Source organism: Mercenaria mercenaria, chromosome 11 (genome assembly GCF_021730395.1).
Source record: "Mercenaria mercenaria strain notata chromosome 11, MADL_Memer_1, whole genome shotgun sequence".
Taxonomy (NCBI): Eukaryota; Metazoa; Mollusca; class Bivalvia; order Venerida; family Veneridae; genus Mercenaria; species Mercenaria mercenaria.
Window position 1 is genome coordinate 12,473,793 of NC_069371.1, and position 22,744 is coordinate 12,496,536.

General features: G+C 35.5%; 2 protein-coding genes across 2 annotated transcripts in view; both read right to left on the reverse strand.

Moving 5' to 3' along the window:
* Positions 1-5,926, reverse strand: LOC128546695 (uncharacterized). The gene is made up of 3 exons (XM_053517948.1): positions 5,881-5,926; positions 623-864; positions 1-558 (listed from the first exon to the last, which is right to left on the reverse strand). Exons 1-3 carry the CDS (start codon positions 5,924-5,926, stop codon positions 1-3), a joined length of 846 nt encoding a protein of 281 aa, XP_053373923.1.
* Positions 4,410-22,744, reverse strand: part of LOC123531694 (tRNA (cytosine(72)-C(5))-methyltransferase NSUN6-like) — a 25,743-nt gene continuing 7,408 nt past the window's right edge. The window contains exons 4-11 of the mRNA XM_045312877.2: positions 22,504-22,597; positions 18,939-19,098; positions 16,840-17,000; positions 11,596-11,636; positions 10,714-10,843; positions 9,966-10,123; positions 8,850-8,975; positions 4,410-7,785 (exon numbers count right to left, since the gene is read on the reverse strand). Of these exons, the coding sequence (XP_045168812.2) occupies positions 7,612-7,785; positions 8,850-8,975; positions 9,966-10,123; positions 10,714-10,843; positions 11,596-11,636; positions 16,840-17,000; positions 18,939-19,098; positions 22,504-22,597 (1,044 nt within the window). The 3' untranslated portion in view covers positions 4,410-7,611. The remainder of the gene's footprint in view (positions 7,786-8,849; positions 8,976-9,965; positions 10,124-10,713; positions 10,844-11,595; positions 11,637-16,839; positions 17,001-18,938; positions 19,099-22,503; positions 22,598-22,744) is intronic.

Below are 22,744 nucleotides of genomic sequence, written 5' to 3' on the forward strand. Positions count from 1 at the left end.
TCAACCTTGCTGTGCCTTATCTCTCAACCCCTGTTGTGCCTTATCTCTCAACCCTTGCTGTGCCTTATCTCTCAACCCTTGCTGTGCCTTATCTCTCAACCCCTGCTGTGCCTTATCTCTCAACCCTTGCTGTGCCTTATCTCTCAATCCCTGCTGTGCCTTATCTCTCAACCCCTGCTGTGCCTTATCTCTCAATCCCTGCTGTGCCTTATCTCTCAACCCCTGCTGTGCCTTATCTCTCAACCCTTGCTGTGCCTTATCTCTCAACCCCTGCTGTGCCTTATCTCTCAACCCCCGCTGTGCCTTATCTCTCAACCCTTGCTGTGCCTTATCTCTCAACCCTTGCTGTGCCTTATCTCTCAACCCCTGCTGTGCCTTATCTCTCAACCCTTGCTGTGCCTTATCTCTCAACCCTTGCTGTGTCTTATCTCTCAACCCTTGCTTTGCCTTATCTCTCAAACAGTGCTGATCTAAATCTCTCAACCTCTGCTGTGCCTTATCTCTCAAACCCTGGTGTGCCTTATCTCTGAAGCCCTGCTGTACCTTATCTCTCAAGCCCTGCTGTGTATCTCAAACCCTACTTTCCTAATCTATCAAACCCTGCTACGCAAAATCTCTCAACCCGTGCTCTGCATAATCTTTCAAACCCTGTTGTACATAATTTCTCATACGCTGTTGTGCCTAATCCATCAAACCCTGCTGTGCCTAATCTGTCAAACCCTACAGTGCCTAGTCCCTCAAATCCACCCGTACCTACTTCCCTGAAACCCTGCAGTGCATATTCCATAAACCCTACTGCAACTAATTGCTCAGACACTGATGTGTCTAATCTCTCGCACCCTTCTGTGTCTAATCTTTCAAACCCTGTTGTACATAAACTCTATAACTTTGTTGTGTTCAATTTCTCAAACCCTGTTGTGCATAATCTCTCAAAAGCTGTTGGGCATAATCTATCAAACCCTGTTGTGTCTAATCTTTCAATCACTGCTGTGCCTTATCTCTCAAACCCTGCTGTACATAATCTCTAAAACCCTTCTGTGTCAAATTTCTGAAACCCTACTGTGTTCAATCTATCAAACCCTGCTGTGTCTATTCTCTCAACCCTGCTCTGTTCAATCTATTGAATCCTGCTTTGTCTAATCTCTCCAAGCCCGCTGTGCCTAATCTCTCAAACCCCGTGTTCAATTTCTCAAATTATGCTGTGTTAAATCTATCATACCCTGCTATGTCTAATCTCTCAAACATATCTGTGTCTTATCTATCAAACCCTGCTGTAGTTTACCTCTAAACCCTTGCTGTGTCTAATTTCATAAACACTGTTCTCAATTGTTGTGCCTCACCTGTCAGAGCTGGCTGTGGTTAGTCGTTCAAACCCTGTTAAATCAAATTTCTCAAACACTGCTGTGTCTGACGTCTCAAATCCTGATGTGACTAATCTTCCAAACCGTGCTGTGCCCGACCTCTCAAAATTCTGCTTTGCCTAATTTCTCATACCTTGCTGTGCCTAAAACTCTCAGACTCTGCTTTGCCTAGTTTCCCATACCCTGCTGTGCCTAAAACTCTCAGACCCTGCTTTGCCTAGTCTCCCATACCCTGCTGTGCCTAAAACTCTCAGACCCTGCTTTGCCTAGTCTCCCATACCCAGCTGTGCCTAAAACTCTCAAACCCTGCTTTGCCTAATCTCTCATACCCTGCTGTGCCTAAAACTCTCAAACCCTTCTTTGCCTAATCTGTCATACCCTCCTCTGCCTAAAGCTCTCAAACCCTGCTCTTTCTAAAGTCTCAAACTTGGCTGTGCCTAATCTTTCATACCCTGCTATATCTTATATGATATAATCATAGATTTCAATGCTTTCTTTCTACTCAATAGAATGAGGAATTTTCAAGACAGAATATATCCTTATGAACCAACTTGTTATCAACTTTTATTTTATGCTAACTGATGTTTTATCAGTGAGATATAATCCAGGTCACTCACTGCATATCACTCACTGTAAATGATATAGCTTTGCCAATCTACATGTACATTGTATATAAATTTTAAATCATTTGCTTAAAACAAGATGAACAAGAGATCATAAGAGTGATCTTGGCGCCCACCAATGTGCCATTTTTGAGTGTTCCAAATTTCAAGACTTATTGACTAGCTCAAGGTCAAATTTCATTTCCGTACACAACACTGTGCATGTGGTCCAAATTCGAAAGCTGTAGCTTGAGAAATGTGAAAGTAGGTCACTACATCAATTTCAAGGACAAAGTTCTTTGTACACAAAACTATGCATGTGCATCAAGCTTGAAGGCTGTAGTTTGAGAAATTTGAAAGTAGGTCATTAGGTCAATCTTAAGGTCAAAGTTTATTTCGGTACACAAAACTATGCAAGCGGTCCAAATTTGAAGGCTGTAGCTTGAGAAATGTGAAATTAGGTCACTAGGTCAAAATCAAGGTCAAATTACACTTCAGAACACAAATCTATGCATGTGGTCCAAATTTAAAGCCTGTACCTTCAAAAATGTGAAAGTAGGTCACTAGGTCAATGTTAAGGTCAAAGTTTGTTTCGGTACACAATCCTATGCATGTGGTCTAAATCTGAAGCCTGTAGCTACAGAAATGTGAAAGTAGGTCACTAGGTCAATCTTAAGGTCAAAGTTAATTTTGGTATACAAAACTATGCAAGTGGTCCAAATTTGAAGGCTGTAGCTCGAGAAATGTGAAAGTAGGTCACTAGGTCAAAATCAAGGTCAAATTTTATTTCGGAACACAGAACTATGCATGTGGTCCAAATTTGAAGCCTGTACCTCCAAAAATGTGAAAGTAGGTCACTAGGTCAACGTAAAGGTCAAAGTTTGTTTCGGTAAAAAAACTATGCTTGTGGACCAAATTTGAAGGCAGTAGCTTGAGAAATGTGAAAGTAGGTCACTAGGTCAAAATCAAGGTGAAATTTCATTTCGGAACACGAAAATATGCATGTGGTCCAAATTTGAAGCTTGTACCTTCAAAAATGTGAAAGTAGGTCACTAGGCCAATATCAAGGTCAAAGTTTTTTTCAGTGCACAAAATTATGCAAGTGGTTCAAATTTGAAGGCTGTAGCTACAGAAATGTGAAAGTAGGTCACTAGGTCAAAATCAAGGTCTACTCATGTCAAGGTTCATCTTGCCACTCAAAACCATATAAATTATGTGGTCCAGATTTGAATGTTGTAGGTTGTTGACAAGAAGATTTTAAAAGCTTTTCCCTATATAAGTCTATACGAACCATGTGACCCCAGGGCGGGGCCATATTTGATCCTAGGGGGATAATTTGAACAAACTTGGTAGAGAACCACTAGATGATGCTACATTACAAATGCCAAAGCCCTAGGCTTTGTGGTTTGGACAAGAAGATTTTCAAAGTTTTTCCCTATATAAGTCTATGTAAACGATGTGACCCCCGGGGTGGGGCCATATTTGACCCTAGGTGAATAATTTGAACAATCTTAGTAGAAGACCACCAGATGATGTCACATACAAAATATCAAAGCCCTAGGCCATGTGGTTTTGAACAAGAGGTTTTTCAAAGTTTTTCCCTATATAAGTCTATATAAACCATGTGACCCCCGGGGCGGGGCCATATTAGACCCCAGGGAAATAATTTGAATCATCTTGGTAGAGGACCACTAGATGATGCTTCATACCAAATATCAAAGCCCTAGGCTCTGTGGTTTAGGACAAGAAGATTTTCAAAGTTTTTCCCTATATAAATCTATGTAAATTATAGAAATAAACAAAGGGCCATAACTCACTAAACAATTGTTGAACCAGTCTGATTTTCAGGAGGACACATCTAGGGTACCAATACATCATTCTGACAAAGTTTGGTCAAAATCCCCCTGATAGTTTCTGAGGAGATGTGATAACGAGAAATTGTTAACGGACGGAAGGTATACGGACCACGGACACAGTGTGATTTGAATAGCTCACCATCTGATGATAGTGGGCTAAAAATGTAGTAGTACTTTGTTCTTTATAGCATATTTCTTGATTCAAATTATTTTACTTAATGAGAATTTCATAAGATGATGCAGCAAGAAATAAAATGAAACAGAACATTATTTCGTGTGCATCTTTCTAACGTCACAACAAGTCTGACGTCTGTTTCCCGCACTGAGATTAAAAATTGTTGAAAAATGCATATCTCAACGTAATTAAGCATAAAATAAAAAGAAAATTTGTTTGTTTTTCATGAATACAGAATATCTCACCTCAAAGTGAGAAAATTTTCACATTTTCACTCGTGCTACGCGCTCATGAAAATATTTGAACTTTGGCAGTGAGATATATATCCCATATTCAATCAAAACAAACAAATATCCTCTACATATATACAGCAAAAATATATGACTATGTAATAAATTATTAAAACAAACAAATATAAAGTTTTGATTACATGTTTTAATTTTGCGTCAATGCATATATCAAATTTAAAAGTAATGATGGTTTACACTTTTACAATTTCACAACTGGCTTTTCAGTGAAGAAGATACAAATTTACTTCACAACACGTAAATTGCTGAGTGGTAAATCTTGTAAAAACTGCACAGCTGTGATAAACTACAGTTATATCAATGATGAAAAGTCCTTACCATTTTAAGTTTGGAGTGATTAAGTTAATGCAAGTACATTTCTATCTCACTTGTAACATGCTCAGATCTGTAAAAGTGATGAAAAAAGAGCAATGACAAAAATACAAAAGACATAGAATTTATGTTTGATGACGTGATAATATGTAAATAAGCGTTAATTAGCACTTAAGCTGAATCTTACTAAAACACAATCATAGTAACAGCTACACATTTTGTCCACAAACTTTGGTAAAAATCATGTCTGGATTTAACAGAAGATGAGTTTTCAATCACAACACAAGAAGAACAGCCCCTATTCATCTTCATTTGAGTTATACTAGGACTGAATTCTGATAACTGAGAAAACATGAAACTGACCCTATAACTTTGCTCTCAAAGGGAAACCTTGACTTTGAGGCTGTATGCAAAAAAGTTGTTTGTGATTCGCCCTTATGTTACCGCTGAAAGTTATGACATGTTATATCAAGATTTTCCCTGATATATTACAGAGTAATGGGGCAGACACAATTCAGACGCTGTAAACCTTTCATCCAAAACTGTGAACTGAAACAACAGACCTGGTTGTGAACACAACAAATCCTTATGGAATAGTGAACATGTAATTTCAAAATCCCTTGAAATGTGATACAAATTTTGCACAAAAACAAAATCTTGGTCAAACTGACTTTACAGGGGGCTCAGTAGAGATAATAAGAATAAATCCATATGCATCATTACATTTAAACATGTAACAAAATTATAAATAATCATCACAATGTATTCAGCAGTGAAGGCTTTTGTAGTTTTAACTAAAAATTTTGAAGAAGTACTATGAAATCCTATAATGTGGAGGGAATGAAATTTTGTGGTTTTTGGCCAACACAACTCTTTCCTGCGGATATGAATTTGTGATTTTCAAACTCTGAATTTAGAATAAATAGGAATTTACTAGTTCACTGAGATTTAGTTTCATGGATTGGCTCAGTCACAGAATCCATGAAAGTAAGTCCCCTACAAAAATTAATGATTTCACATTATGAGATATTGTCTAACTGTAAAATTAATAACATTAATTTTATATAACAGGGTAAATTATGCTCAATTTCAGTGTGGGCCAACATTTTATACAATACCTTAAACAAAATGATTTGAAAAAATCAGATGATGAGAAAGAAAGAAAAAACAAATCAGAAGGTTTGAAACTGAACAAAATCCCAGTGTAACTGAACTTAATGTAAACAATGACAGATGTACAGCATAGACCTTCCTGAAAATGCATACAATAGGATGGAACTGAAACTGGTTCTTTAATTCCTGTTGATGACATATTAAACTTAACCATAAAGTTATTTTATTTTGAAAGAAATTTCCTCTATATATTTTTTGAAGCACGAAAATGTACATATTACTTTAATTTACGCTACAATATCAGCAATGAGCTATTTTAAATAACTCTTTCTCATAAATTGTAGCAAATGTGTCTTTAAAATTGTTTAAAAGCAACTTACTGTACAAGCAAAATACAACAAGCAATATGTACCTATTGTTTTTACATAATGGTCATTTAAAATAAATCACCAATCTGAACTCAAAGATTTTTGACAGTTGTTTAACCTAACTGGTGTGAATATATCTGTGGAAAGAGATCTTGATAATTTCTCCTTTTTTCTACATACATACAAATATGCTGAATGAGTATCCAAATTTAAACATCTCACCCAGTAGACTTCAGGGTTCTAGCCAGGATTTTGTTGTAGCCAGGCTCTGCAGAATTATAGCTGGGTATAACGTTTAGCGGTTTATTGCAATAAGCATATTATTCATTTAAGAAAACTGAGATTATAGATAACAGGAATGATATGAAACAGCTTGTAAAAATATATATTTATCTAAGGTAGCTTAAGTAAATACATCAATAAGATATCAATGTAAGAATCATTATTTAATATTTTCTACTTGATTTACATTGAAGTTTGGTTTAAAAGAAAATATGTATTGTGAATATTTCTTGCATTGATCAATCCAAGTTTTTACAAAAACATTGCAGTTTTGTGAGGAAACAACATCTATCTATTTGATATTTACAGTGTCAAACACAATCTATATTTTAAACCAATCAAAAATTCTGTGTTTTGTGTTCTAGTTGAATCTTTAGTTAATTTCAAGAAAGAATATTTGAAGTAAAAGTAATCTAACTGAATAATTGCAGCTTTCTACTTTTTCTGACACTGTGTATTGACTTATTCAAATGTGTGTCGTCCATAATACCCTACAGTTTTGCATAAGATTTTTGCCTATTTTTGCCAATAGTGGTAGTCTTTTTGCAACTTTTGCAAGTACTTTCACTGAAATGGCCTAGCCAATACTTGCTGGATATGGAAACAAGAGCTGTCAGTTGACAGCGTGCTCGACTATTCTCAGTGCTTGATAGTATAATATAAGCTATGAGTAAAACTTTAACAGTACAATAAGCATATTCTAATTCGAAAAGGGGCCATAATTCAGTCAAAATGCTTGATAGAGTTGTCTGCTCTTGTTTACAGACTGGGGTCATGATGGTAAACAAGTATGCAAAATATGAAAGCAATATCTCAATGGACTTTGAAAATATTTGGGGTGGTACGCAAACTTTAACATTTGTGTGACGCTCACGCTAACGCTCATATCGACGGCGGGGCGAGTAGGATAGCTCCCCTATTCTTCGAATAGTCGAGCTAAAAACAATATAAATGGTTCAACATGTTCTACTAGCGTCCGTTTTATTCGTTTATTTGGCTTCAACTAAACTGAGGCTAAGATTCGTCAATTTCTGCTGACCGATTTCTTTTAAATTATGCCACAATTGATTATACGCAATATAAAAATTTGTTAGAGTTGATAAACTTGATAGAGTTACTGATTACTATCATTATCAAAGGTTTTTAAAAAATGTACAGAACATTCATTCAGTCACTTGGAGTTCAGAACACAATTAAAAAGGAAATGTTCATGAAGAACACATGTATAGAGCTATCAGCTTGGGTCTTCAACTTTCACAAATTTTGCAATAAAGAATCCTATAGTATCATTGTCTGTGAAATATTTAGACTTGCTGGTGACACTGGTGGGATCAAACCTCTGCAGCATGTTACACTGTGAACTGCTGAGACCTTTGCATGGCCGTCCTACATCACCAAGGTGGGGATTCTGAAAGTAAATCCACAGATATGACATTTATAACAAAGTAATTCCTGAAAATAATTTAATTTTATTACATCAAATTCATTTAAATTAGACCGTGCAGAACATATGAAACTCACTAAAGCAGTCTGGACTCTGGGATAAATCAGAATCCATGATAATAAAAGTTCGGAAATCAGTCTCAGTACGACTTTGTAGTATTGCTACTGACTGAACTCAGAATCAACCAAACAGATGTTTCTTTTAAGACTGGTATAAAAGCTCAGTATTATAACTTTGAGTACTTAGATTTAAGTTACAAAATTCTGAAATCTAATTGGCTGATTATCAGCTGACTTTTCAAACTGACCAATGGCAAGGTTGTATTCTCAAAATGGTCTTCAGACTAAATTCTAAAACCTTAGGCAAGTGTCCCATAAGAAGATGCAGCTATGACTAAAGCTATGGTTTTAACTTACAGGTGAATCTGACTAAAGGAATATATAGTCACTTTGCCACAAAACAGAAGTATTATAGCATGTTTGCACAACAGCCTTGCATGTTATGTGTATAATGACTGGACTTCAAGATACTTTGCACCAGTCATTTGTGCATAACACACAGTTTTGTACAATTGCAACTTTTAAGATCTGGACTTTCTAGTTCTGCATGCAGAGCAAAGCTGTTCCTAAATCAATTAAGTGTCTCAGCCTATATCAAAGGATATTTATTGTAAGAATATTATTTTACTATAAAATTTCCTTTAGAATGGCAAGGCATAAAATAAGAGATAGAGCTGCTCTCTTTATCAGACATAATAAGCTACTGCATAGTTTACCTATTCTGTATCAGAGATTTATGCTAATTTCTTTTATGAAAATACTGATATACATCATTCTAAAGAACTTAATAAGACAATTTATCTACAGTTTTCATCAAAATGTATTCCGATGGGATTACTAATGTTTTTTCTTTTTGCAACCATGACTTAATTTACTTGATTATTTTTCTGGGAGTTGAAAAATAAAGAAGACATTTTTCAAAACTGTTACCATGTTACAGATTCATTTTATTAACCAATGAGTGCTAACCTGTTCGGCCAGTTTCAGACAAGGGTATTTCTGCAGCATCCACGCCACTTGTCTCTCATTCTCCTCCATGGTTATAGTACATGTACTGTATACAAGAGTCCCTCCTGTCTTCAGCAACTGAACACCCTGATCAACATATAACATAAATAAACATTCTAATGTAAAGTCATCAACATCAGTATTTCAACTCTGATGTATATTTTTCTATTAAATAAATAAAGCAGTAATAAGACCTCACTTTGTGTTCAAAATGAAACCTTGACTTTAGTGTAGCTGAAATTATTTTGCAGGAGTGTAAAATTCATTTTTTTCACCACTCGCCCTGTAGAACTAGTAGCTAATAAAATCAATTTGCCCGTAGTGAAGTCTTGCTTTCCCCAGTAAAATTTCTTCCATCAGCCCAAATAAATTTCTTTTGTCATTCCATCTGCCTCTGCGATATCAAATGTGGCACAGTATGAGTCATAAAGCAGTGAATAATAACATCAACACTGATAAAATATCTTCATGTCCAGAATGGCTTATGTGTATTTATTGTAGATATTACAACTAAATAACTGACAAGTGAATCACAGACATGTGGCAATAAACAGCGTTAGAGCAATTAGTAACCATGATAATTGTGCGACTGAATTTTAAAGTATCTACTGACTTGAATATTATATTATCATTTTTTTGCAGTATTTAGACAAAGTTTGGAAACACTATGTCGCAAAAAGCACACGCCCAGTTTGTGGTGTATTCGAGAAGTTCCTCTAGTTCTAGCTCGACTTAAACTCGCCAATGCAAGAGGATGAATGGAATTTTACACCCCTGCTTTGTAGCAGCTCCATTTCTCAGTTTTGACAGTACTTGTATATCAATTCTTGGTTTTCCACATATACGGACATATCATAACTGAATGGCATCAATAGATTTCTACACAGCACAGACAATCTTGAGATACTATACCAAGAATCTATACTAAGGTTTGCAGGCAAGGAAATACCTGCCTTTGTATGGAAGTATTTAATTTTCAGAGATTGATCTGCACAGTTAAGAAAATTTTCACATCAAGTGATATAACGTAAACAGTAACTAAATACTTTTTCACTGGTAAATTTTTTTTCTACATACTGTTTCAATGAATCTCTTCTGGTAGACTGGGTAGGACTGTAAGGATTTTAGTGTCATTCTATTGCGTGATGAGGGTCTCTGACCTAGTGCACTACATGGAACATCTAGTAATACTCTGTCAAATGACTGGGGCGGAAAAGGAGGCGGACCTTTGATTTCTGGAGACAAAAGAAAGGAATATGTATATCACTGACAAACAGAAATTTTGAGAACAACAGCAACATTTTCTACATTATAATAAAAGCACTGTGAAATATTTGAGATGTGCAAAAGACAGTTATTTTTATTTTTCTGTCTTTTGAAAAAGAAATTTTTTCGCATTTATGCCAAATTGTTTCAGATCACATTGTTGCATGGAATATGTTAAAATAAAGTTAGCATTGTTAGTTTGTACTACTTTATTACATGTTTATTGTGAAACAAGTTCTATAAGTTAAATTGATCACTCTCAAAACATCATTCATGATGGAATCAATGTCCTGATAGTGTAATATTAGAGAAGCCAGTTTTAATTTTAAGTACTGAGCCTCAAACAAGAAAGCTTCTGATGCAGTTTTTCATATCTTTGGTTTGACTCTGCAAGCTGCCTTCCTAAAACAGGACATGGCATACAATCACAGGACTACTGATGCTCTCACATTTCTTTTTTGCTTTTCTTTCTGATAATGAATGAGTTTTCTACACTCTTAAACTAAAATGTTCATTTAAATGGAAAGCTTATTTCATTTTCCTCAAAAGGCTGAAATACCTGATTTTTCATCTAAACATTTTGTAGAATCTTGTGCGTAGCATTCAACACAGGAAATGTTCCATCGTTTTAAATTGGCAATTACCTTCTCCACTTTTATGGCACTCTTATCTAAAGCTATTACCCTACCCTGAAATAATCCAAACATTTTTATTTTACTCAAGCAACTGGTAGTGTTTCATTATACACATTATTACATGAATCCTTGTATAAATTGTCGGTCAATAACTTGTGCAAGAACACTTGTCTATATTCAACACATGTTTACTGGGCTAACAGTTAAAAGGTAAGGGAAGATTTTCCTGAAGCACAGAGCACCCAAAACAAGGCATAGAGCTATGCATCACAGAATACATGTAGGCCTACAACAAAAAGATGCTGTAATAGAAAAATATTGTAGAAGGGTTGCTCCAAAAATTTGAAAATAAAACTGAAAACTGAAAATTGATTTATGTCATGTTATAAAACACTTATTGAATGGTTTACCAGTGACATTTGTCATAAATAGTTTTGACTTTAGACTGGCAAACCATTCAATAAGTGAGTATTACTATCACTTAACATGCTATTCATCTGTGATGGACAACTGGTCCTTTATACTTCAAGAGACAACCAGTCTCAAGATTATGAACTAACCAATATATGCTGTTCATACATAATTATGTGAAATTCAGTGATGAATACCTCATTTATTAAACTAGAGTAAACAGACAGAATTTTTTCTCAATTTGTACATCATTAAAAATGTCATTGAAACCGCTTTGCCATTTGCTTGTGTTTTTACAAAGACATTGGTCATATCTTTTTACAGGCCTTAGTTTTACAGAAAGCATAAAGTTTGTGTTCCCTGTCAAACAATATATCAGTAGAAATGACATATACCTTATCTTTCATAAGTGTTGCAATATGATTAGTTTTCCCACCTGAAATGATGAATATACTTATTATAATTTCAAGAACTGTGAAATAATAACAAGAGGGTCATGATGACCCTGGATCGCTCACCTAAGTAATATGAGCTACATGTTTCAAATGTCAAACTGATGATTTTTAGAAATTTTTTGGAATCTTTTCAGATGTACAATCAAGTAACCCCTGGGGCGGGGCCAATTTTACCCTGGGGGTCATGATTTGAACAAAGTTTGTACAAGTCTACTAGGCAATGTTACGTATCAAATATCTAAGACCTAGGCCTTCTGGTTTATTTTTAGCAAATTTATGAAGATTTCTCTATGTACAATCAAGTAACCCCTTGAGCTGGGTCAATTTTGACCCGGGGGACAGGATTTGAACAAATTTTGTAGAAGTCCATTAGGCAATGCTACTAGTGAAATATCTAAGCTCTAGGCCTTCTGGTTTATTTTTAGAAAATTTTTGAAGATTTTCCTATGTAAAATCAAGTGACCCCTGGAGCGGGGTCAATTTTGACTCGGGGTCATGATTTGAACAAATTTTGTAGAGATCCACTAGGCCATGCTACAAGTGAAATACCTAAGATCTAGGCCTTCTGGTTTATTTTTAGAAAATTTTTGAAGATTTTCCTATGTAAAATCAAGTGACCCCTGGGGCGGGGTCATGATTTGAACAATTTTAGTAGAGGTCCACTAGGCAATGCTACATGTCAAATATCTAAGCTCTAGGGCTTCTGCTTTTTGAGAAGAAGATTTTTTAAGATTTTCCTATGTAAAATCAAGTGACACCTGGAGCGGGGTCAATTTTGATCCCGGGGTCATGATTTGAAAAAACTTGGTAGAGGTCCACTAGGCAATGCTTCACACCAAATATCTAAGCTCTAGGGCTTCTGGTTTTTGAGAGGAAGATTTTTAAAGTTTTTCCTTTTGGTTGCCATGGCAACCAGAGTTCTGCATGGCATTCAGTTCTTTGAACAATTTTGAAATGGGGCCACCCAAGGATCATTCCAGTTAAGTTTGGTATAATTCTGCCCAGTGGTTTTCAAGAAGAAGATTTTTTTACAAATTGTTGACGCACGACGCACAACGCACATCAAGCGGTCACAATAGCTCACCTTGTCACTTTGTGACAGGTGAGCTAAAAAGTAAACTTGACCAATGTTTCATATTTGGAAATATAAATAATTACTCTGTGAACATACAGTTAACAAGTTTATGTGTTTAAACTGTTGTATGCACCAGGTTTAGAATAGAACACTAAATACATGTATAGGGAAACGCAGAATTAAAGTGTATTACATTAAATAATCTGGAAGTCTTTTTAACAAACCACATAGTTTTTTCATATATTTAATGAAGTTAAATATATTTGATGGCGATTTTCCACAATTGAAATAAACATCTAAACAAGTTTGACTCAAAATAAATACAGTTAAGAAATGATATGATTTTTTTTTGATGTTCATGCGAAATGAATGACAGAATAGGATCGACAAATCCATGAATCGTGCTAGCGATTCATGTTTAATTTGCCGATCCTATTCTGTCGTTCATTTCGCATGAACACCGGAAAAACAAGAGCTGTCGGTAAGACAGCCAAGCTCGACTATTCGAAATATTGTCACAGAAGCAGGAAATTATTACCCAAAATGTTAAATACCAAAAGAGTTTTAAGTTCGAAAGGGGACATAATTTGACCAAAATACATATCAGAGTTATGGGACTTAAACTAGTTTTATAACCCCGAAGAAACATGTTAAGTTTCAATTCAATATCTGCATTAGTTTTGGGGATAGTAACTTGCATGTAAAACTTTAACCAGAATTTTCTAAGTCCAAAAGCGGGCATAATTTGCTCAAAATACAAGTTAAGAGTTATGGAACTTGACCCAGTGAGGTTGGTAATTGACCTAGAAAAAGAATAAACAAGTTTCAAAGCTATATGCCTTTTGGTAATAGCTGTATGTACTTGCACGCAAAACTTTAACCAGGATTTTCTAAGTCCAAAAGGGGGCATAATTTGCCCAAAATACATGTTAAGAGTTATGGAACTTGACCCAGTGAGGTTGGTAATTGACCTAGAAAAAGAATAAATAAGTTTCAAAGCTATATGCCTTTTGGTAATAGCTGTATGTACTTGCATGCAAAACTTTAACCAGGATTTTCTAAGTCCAAAAGGGGGCATAATGTGCCCAAAATACATGTCAGAGTTGTGGGACTTGGTGCTATCAACTAGTTTTATAACCCAGAAGACACATGTGAAGTTTCAATTTAATATCTGTAGTAGTTTTGGAGAAACTTTAACCAGGATTTTCTAAGTCCAAAAGGGGGCATAATTTGCCCAAAATACATGTTAAGAGTTATGGGACTTGACCCAGTGAGGTAGGTAATTGATCTAGAAAAAGAAAAAATAAGTTTCAAATCTATATGCCTTTTAGTAATAGCTGTATGTACTTGCACGCAAAACTTTAACCAGAATTTTCTAAGTCCAAAAGGGGGCATAATTTGGCCAAAATGAAGGTCAGAGTTATGGGACTTGGTGCTATCAACTAGTTTTATAACCCCGAAGACACATGTGAAGTTTCAATTCAATATCTGCATTAGTTTTGGAGATAGTAACTTGCATGTAAAACTTTAACCAGAATTTTCTAAGTCCAAAAGGGGGCATAATTTGCTCAAAATACATGTTAGAGTTATGGAACTTGACCCAGTGAGGTAGGTAATTGACCTAGAAAAAGAATAAATAAGTTTCAAAGCTATATGCCTTTAAATGATAGCTGTATGTACTTGCATGCAAAAACTTAACCAAGGTGTGACGCCGACGCCAACGCCAGGGTGAGTAGAATAGCTAGACTATTCTTTGAATAGTCGAGCTAAAAATAGTTTCATTTCTTATATTTACATTATATTTCCTTTCCATTTGTAAACAAGATAATATTATAAACTGCACATATTTTGTGGCATTTAACATTAAAATCAGTTTCCCGGCCATTCTGTTCACCAGACGGAACAATTGCAACGTCATCTAAGGAACATTCTCCCCGACTATACGCAGACGTCATCAAAACAGCAGCCGGTTATCACTAAGCAGTGATGATGTAACTTTCGCACCCTTCCTTTTGCTGTTCATACGAAATGAATGTCATATTTTTTAATGGAAAAGAATAGGGCAAATGTAAATATTTGAATTTGACAAAAAAACACGTTATCATGCAGGATTTATAACTCTGAATTAAAAGGAATTCTATTTAACCTGTAGCCTGCTGGCGGCAAGTGATTCTGCCTTTGCGACCAGAACAGACCAAGGTCAGCATGCACATCCTTGCTGGCTGATCATGGTCTGCACTGTTCGCTATTTAGCCAGTAAATTTTCAGTGAACACCCCCTCAAATACAATATGGTACTGCCCAAATTAAATGAGGGACGAGTCCATTTTAGCAATTTAGCACACTAAGGGTTAAAGGGACATAATGTAATGATTTTCATTTAGTCTATATCGTACTTGCGACCACCTCTATTAAGTGTTTTTTATTCATTCCATTAAACGACTAGCGACCACAGTGATGTAGTCCCAACAGGTAAAATATTCGACAAAAGTATCTATCAAGCAACCGGGTACCAAATTTCCACCAGACATTCCTTCACTTGTGTAATTACCGAGTGCTTTTGCACGTGACTGAATGCAATTAACCTTTGCAACAGTCGAACTGACAAACAATCAAGCTACAATTTTCATGGTTTGTGGACTTAGAAAAGTGTTCACAATCTTAAAACAGATTTTGAAATCATACATGTATTATGTTCATAATAAATACAGTAACTAACTGTTATTAAAAACAAGAGCGCCGCTTAGCGGGGCAATATACGCCCGAAGGCTTACATCATAGCATAGGAGCAAAATTTTAAGAACTTGACTGTTGAAGCCCCAAAGGACTGGAACAACAAAAGGAAAACTTCAAAAAACAAATCTAAGTCCACAAAAAAAAAATTCAAAGTCTACAAAAAAATCTTTATCAGGTACAGGTATGTAAAAATACACCTTAAAATTGGAGGTACCATCCATGTTGTACCACAGAAAAGTGGTCTCGGTTTTTCCCTACGGCCAATAATAAAAAAGTTTCAAAATAAGCTATTTATAGTAACATAAAAGGGAAGTAATTCAAAAAAAAATTATTGTAAGTACAAAAAAAGAGATCTGCCAAATAAAAACAAGAGCACTGCAATGCAGAGCAATATACACAAAGCAAAGTCATATATGACCTTTGACCCTTAAGTGTGACCTTGACCTTGAAGTGAGTCAACCAGAACATGCGCTCTGCACATCGTTGCAATGTGGTGAACATTTCTGCCAAGTTTCTTTGAAATCCTTCCAGCAGTTCAAGAGTTACAGAGCGGACACGAAACAAACTGATATGACTTTTGACCCCTAAGTGTGACCTTGACCTTGAAGCAATTCATCCGGAACATGTGCTCTGCACGTCGTCTTGGTGTGATGAACATTTGTGTCAAGTTTCTTTGAAATCCTTCAAGGGGTTCAAGAGTTACAGAGCGGACACGAAACAAACTGATATGACCTTTGACTCCTAAGTGTGACCTTGACCTTGAAGCGAGACATCCGGAACATGCGCTCTGCACATCGTCTGGGTGTGGTGAACATTTGTGTCAAGTTTCCTTGAAATCCTTCAAGGGGTTCAAGAGTTACAGAGCGGACACGAAATTGCTAACGGACAGACGGACGGACAGACGGACACCAGCGTCATAACATAATACGTCCCTTCGGGCGTATAATAACTTTTCTCTTCACCTGACTGAAATTCATTAAGAGACCATTCCATTAGGAGGCCATTTCTTAGCTGTGCCTTGGGCGGTCTCTTAATACAATGTTGAATGTATCATGATGAATCGACAATACATCTCTTTTGTTTAATATGTTAAGATTTATGCCAATTTTCAAATTATTCTCATAAATTTACTAGAATAGATAATTCAGAGTATTAGGTTTTGTTCTGCCAAATGAATGTTACAGCTTTGTTGTTTGAGAATGTTCCAAAGTACTCCAAACATATGGATTAAGACATGCATCAATATGAAAATTTTAATGATTTTTTCTGGTATAAATCTAAGCCGATCATAAAACAGATATTTGTCATAAAAATTGCACAAAATTCCTACAGAATCAGCAACATAAATGTCAAAATATATAAAGAACAATTTACCTGGGGAAGAACACATATCTATCACAGTTTCTCCAGGTTGTGGATCTAACACAAGACTACAAACTATGGACGGAAGATTCTGAGGAAAGACAAGCTCTGGCAAGACTTCGTCAAGACTTGGTGCTTCATATAATGGATGTGTCATTTTCACACCAACTCCCCTGAAAAGGACGGAGAAGCTCTATTTTGAAGGGTATTTTTTTCATTCTATAACCTAGGTGAAGGGACATGGACCAGTAATACATAGTAGTGTGGGAGACATAATGAATCACTGAATACAAATGACATTTTAAGTTAATCTGACAGTAAAAGCACTGAATAAACCTGACATCTTAAATAACATAATGACAGTAAAACATTGGATACACCTGGTATTTTGAGTAAACTTTAAAGATTAAGTAAACTTGACTGTATCAGTTTTGCTTACACATTTTCAGTATATCTGACATTTAGATAAACTTGACAAAGTTTAAATAAACTTGACAGTACAAGAACTGGGTAAACTTGCCATTTTAAGTAAACCTAACAGTTTAAGTAAACCTGACAGTTTATTAAACTTTACAATAAAAGCACTGAATACACCTGAAATTTTAAGTAAACCTGACAGTTTAAGTAAACTTGACAGTAAAAGCTCTAGATACACCTGCCATTTTAAGTAAACTTGATAGTTTAAGTAAACTTGACAGTAAAAGATCTAGATACACCTGCCATTTTAAGTAAACTTGATAGTTTAAGTAAACTTGACAGTAAAAGATCTAGATACACCTGCCATTTTAAGTAAACTTGACAGTATAAGTGCTGGATACGGCTGCCATTTTAAGTAAACTTGACAGTTTAAATAAACTTGACAGTAAAAGATCTAGATACACCTGCCATTTTAAGTAAACTTGACAGTATAAGTGCTGGATGCAGCTGCCATTTTAAGTAAACTTGACAGTTTAAATAAACTTGACAGTAAAAGCTCTTGATACACCTGCCATTTTAAGTAAACTTGATAGTTTAAGTAAACTTGACAGTAAAAGCTCTGGATACACCTGCCATTTTAAGCAAACTTGATAGTTTAAGTAAACTTGACAGTAAAAGATCTAGATACACCTGCCATTTTTAGTGAACTTGACAGTATAAGTGCTGGATACAGCTGCCACTTTAAGTAAACTTGACAGTTTAAATAAACTTGACAGTAAAAGATCTAGATACACCTGCCATTTTAAGTAAACTTGACAGTATAAGTGCTGGATACAGCTGCCATTTTAAGTAAACTTGACAGTTTAAATAAACTTGACAGTAAAAGATCTAGATACACCTGCCATTTTAAGTAAACTTGACAGTTTAAGTAAACTTGACAGTATAAGATCTGGATACACCTGCCATTTTAAGTAAACTTGACAGTATAAGCACTGGATACACCTGCCATTTTAAGTAAACTTGACAGTTTAAGTAAACTTGACAGTATAAGCACTGGATACACCTGCCATTTTAAGCAAACTTGACAGTTTAAGTAAACTTGACAGTATAAGCACTGGATACACCTGCCATTTTAAGTAAACTTGACAGTTTAAGTAAACTTGACAGTATAAGTGCTGGATACACCTGCCATTTTAAGCAAACTTGACAGTATAAGTGCTGGATACACCTACCATTTTAAGTAAACTTGATAGTTTAAGTAAACTTGACAGTATAACACTGGATCAATCTGACAGTTTAAGACCATTGAACTGTAAAATATTACCATTTACCAAAGAATTGTTTTTCATGGATTTCATGGTGATCTCCATCTTCTGCATTAAATCCTACTGAATGAAAGATTTTTCTTTTCTCTTTGAAATCCACAAAGTCCCATGAAGTTGCAGTTTCAGTCTAAAATATTTCTTTTTTTTATTCTGAGACTAAGAAATAAACTTACTTCACAAGTCCTTTTTACCATTAACATTTACTATTAAAATGAAAGTGGTTTTAATCAAACTACATTTTCTGGTAGAGTAAGAACATAAACTGGGCTAAAAATATATTTGCATTGAAACACAGTATCATTCTCAATTTTACTATTCAATTTTCGAGTCATTACAACTAACAAGGTATAAGTTCCATAACAAACCTACCTGAGTTTAACTTGAGCAGAACAAAATATTTGATCCCTACTGAGCTGCATGACTCCACAACCAACATACAGCTTACGTTCCCTGTATTCTTCCTTCAGACCTTTACGACACTGGGCATCTAGATCAGCATATACTGCCACCATTTCTCCCGTTGACAAATCTGGAAATAATTATTGTGTATTTTGTTAGCATGAAATTTTCTTGTTTTGTCAAAAATTCTGTATTATGGGGAAGCAAATTATTGGATATTAAAGTTTGACAATAAATTATTTTAGTGGATAGAGACAACAAAGAAATACACAACAAGAAAGATGTTACCTTTGTATGAAAATTGCCCACTAAAAATGCTTGACAGAATAATAAATAAAATCCACAGCTTGACTCTAAATCCAGAAAAATAACAAGAGGGTCATGATGACCCTGAATTGCTCACCTGAGTAATATGAGCCACATGTTTCAAATGGCAAACTGCTGGTAAAATATTAATAAGGTCAGTCAGTAGGTCACATTCATGGTAACTGAAAGTCAGTTTTAAGATCAGTGTGCAAAACTGTACAGGTCATCCAAATTTCAAGGCTGTATCTTAAAACAAGAGGACCATGATGATCCTGAATCGCTCACCTATCCCCACATGACCCAGTGTTGAACTGAGTATGACGTCGTTATTTCTATTATTTGACAAAGTGACCTAGTTTTTGAGCATATGTGACCTAGATATCATCAAGATAAAAAATTCTGACCAAATTTCATGAAGATCCATTGAAAAATATGACCTCTAGAGAGGTCACAAGGTTTTTCTATTATTTGACCTAATGACCTAGTTTTTGAAGGCACGTGACCCACTTTTGAACTTGACCTAGATATCATAAAGGTGAACATTCTCACCAATTTTCATGAAGATCTCATGAAAAATATGGCCTCTAGAGAGGTCACAAGGTTTTTCTACTTTTCAACCTACTGACCTAGTTTTTGACCGCACATGACCCAGTTTCGAACTTGAGCTAGATATCAAGCTGAACACTCTCACCAATTTTCATGAAGATCCATTGAGAAATATGGCCTCTAGAGAGGTCACAAGGTTTTTCTATTTTTAGACCTACTGACCTAGTTTTTGACCGCACGTGACCCAGTTTCGAACTTGACCTAGATATCATCAAGATGAACATTCTGATCAATTTTCATGAAGATCTCTTGAAAAATATGGCCTCTAGAGAGGTCACAAGGTTTTTCTATTTTTAGATCTTCTGACCTAGTTATTGATCACACGTGACCCAGTTTCAAACTTGACCTAGATATCATCACGGTAAACATTCTGACTAATTTTTATAAAGATCCCTGAAAATTATGGCCTCTAGAGAGGTCACAAAGTTTTTCTATTTTCAGACCTACTGACCTAGTTTTTGACCCCACGTGACCCAGTTTCAAATCTGACCTAGATATCATCACGGTGATCATTCTGACCAATTTTCATGAAGATTTATGAGAAATACGGCCCCTAGAGAGGTCACAAGGTTTTTCTATTTTTAGACCTTCTGACCTAGTTTTTGACCCCACGTGACCCAGTTTCGAATTTGACCTAGATATAATCAAGGCGAACATTCTGACCAATTTTCATGAAGATCCATTGAGAAATATGGCCTCTAGAGAGGTCACAAGGTTTTTCTATTTTTAGACTTACTGACCTAGTTTTTGACCCCACGTGACCCAGTTTCGAAACTGATCTAGATATCCTCAAGGTGAACATTCTGACCAATTTTCATGAAGATCTCATGAAAAATATGGCCTCTAGAGAGGTCACAAGGTTTTTCTATTTTTAGACCTACTGACCTAGTTTTTGACCGCACGTGACCCAGTTTCGAATTTGACCTAGGTATCATCAAGACGAACATTCTGACCAATTTTCATAAAGATCCCATGAAAAATGTGACCTCCAGAGTGGTCACAAGCAGAAGTTTACGCACGCACGGATGCACGCATGGACGGACAACGGACGCCACGCGATCACAAAAGCTCACCTTGTCACTTTGTGACAGGTGAGCTAAAAACACAGGTCTGAAATACCAGCTAACATATGAAAACTGAACCAAATCGGGATGCCTGCACCAGCAAATTGGCAACCTATTCTACCTATTCTTCGAACAGTCAAGCTATATCTTGTTATTTTTCTAACTGTTCAGCAGCCTATTAACTGAAGATTATCTTATTTCTTACATGAACTGAAAAGAGTTCATAAGTGGTTTCTCCTAGTCTTGAGGTGAACTGATTGAATACATGGATGTTTTCCAGACTGTCTTCAGCCTTGGTACCAAGCTTCATGAAAAAGCTGCTTTTACTTTAAAACGAATTGGAGAATGCAATTCTTTTGTTTTTTTGTTTTCATATATGTTGCCACAGTAATAGCATGGAAATAAAATAATGTATATATTCTATCCTTGAACCAAGCTTCAGAAAAAAAACTCTTGTACTTTCAAAGATATCACAGGACCTACTTTGCCAGTTTTTTGTCATATTTGTTTTAGTTTACTAGATTTTCTGACATAAACAAAAAGAATGTGCACATTTTTCATATTGCTATAATTATATCAATCAGAGCTCCAGATAAGCTGCGTATTTGCGTATTTATGCAATTTAAATTGCAGAAAACCCAACTGAATTCATACAATATGCGTACTGAAACGCAAGTTAAATTCCTAATACCCAGTTCGTAAAAAATCGCTTTCGTATCGCATTTTCCTTAGTACTAGAATGGGTACGAGACTTTAACACTAGATTTAATTGACTGGTTATACGTTAACGCATAACAGGTTGCAATTTATCGGAAAAATCACAGGACCATTCAATCGGCTGATCGGTGTTATTTGGATGCTTTGTAAACAATTTTTTGCCGATAAAATGGAAAAGAGGTCGCAGAAAAAACATTGTTTCAGCACAAAGAAACAAATTAGTGGGGTATTTTGCTGTTCAACAATGACAGTTATCTGTTTGTGAAGATGTAGTGTCACCAACACTGGATGACATCTTTTGGTGGAATGCATATTGCGGTGACCACATCGCTCGGGATACTGTGGATGAACTGATCTCCGACTGCATTAAAGTGAAAAAGAAAACAACAGTATGGAACATTCATTATAGTTTTAAATACATTCTTGTATTAAACATTGAAGGGCGCCATTAAAGTACTTACTAATAGGTACTTAGTCAATCCTGTCTAATGATATATACCATGTATACTGTAAGCAAAAATACTCAATTGTTAGTGCGAGATTGGTAAAATACCCATTTGGTTTTAGCAAATACCCAATTACTTCTGAAAAGGCTGGGTAATGATATTATTTTTACCCAATTCAAATTTCCAATACCCAATTCAGACAAAAAGTGATGGGTAAATACCCAATTGCACCAAAAGCTTATCTGAAGCTCTGATCAATATAACAAGTTTCAGGAAGAAATATCTTATACCAGTACTTTTTAAAGTGACTGTACTGGACTCGAATGACTGACAAATGTGGGGCAAAGCTTTAATTCTCTATTATAAATCACAAATAAAGGGGGTTAAAAGTCTTACAAGCAGGTGCACCCATGATTCCAAGCACAAAGACATCTGCTCCACGGAGTACAGCCATACCACAAGCCAGATCTACGATCACTTCTTTTTTCACCTGAAATTAAATTTAGTAATTATTCCACACATGTCTTATGACAAAAGCTTTTATATATTTTACACTTGTTGCTTTAACATAAACAAACATTAGCAAATCTACATTCACTTAAGGTATCCGGTCCACAAATGCAAAATCTACATTAAG

Excerpts from the sequence above, each read along its gene's own strand:
- LOC128546695 (XM_053517948.1), bottom strand. The coding sequence starts at position 5,926 with ATGTCATCAACAGGAATTAAAGAACCAGTTTCAGTTCCATCCTATT. Across the intron at positions 865-5,880 it reads AGTTTCAGTTCCATCCTATT|GGTTTGAAAGATTAGACACA; the intron begins GTATGCATTTTC and ends TATGTACAACAG. Across the intron at positions 559-622 it reads AAAGATTATGCAGAGCACGG|GGCTTGAGAGATAAGGTACA; the intron begins GTTGAGAGATTT and ends GATACACAGCAG.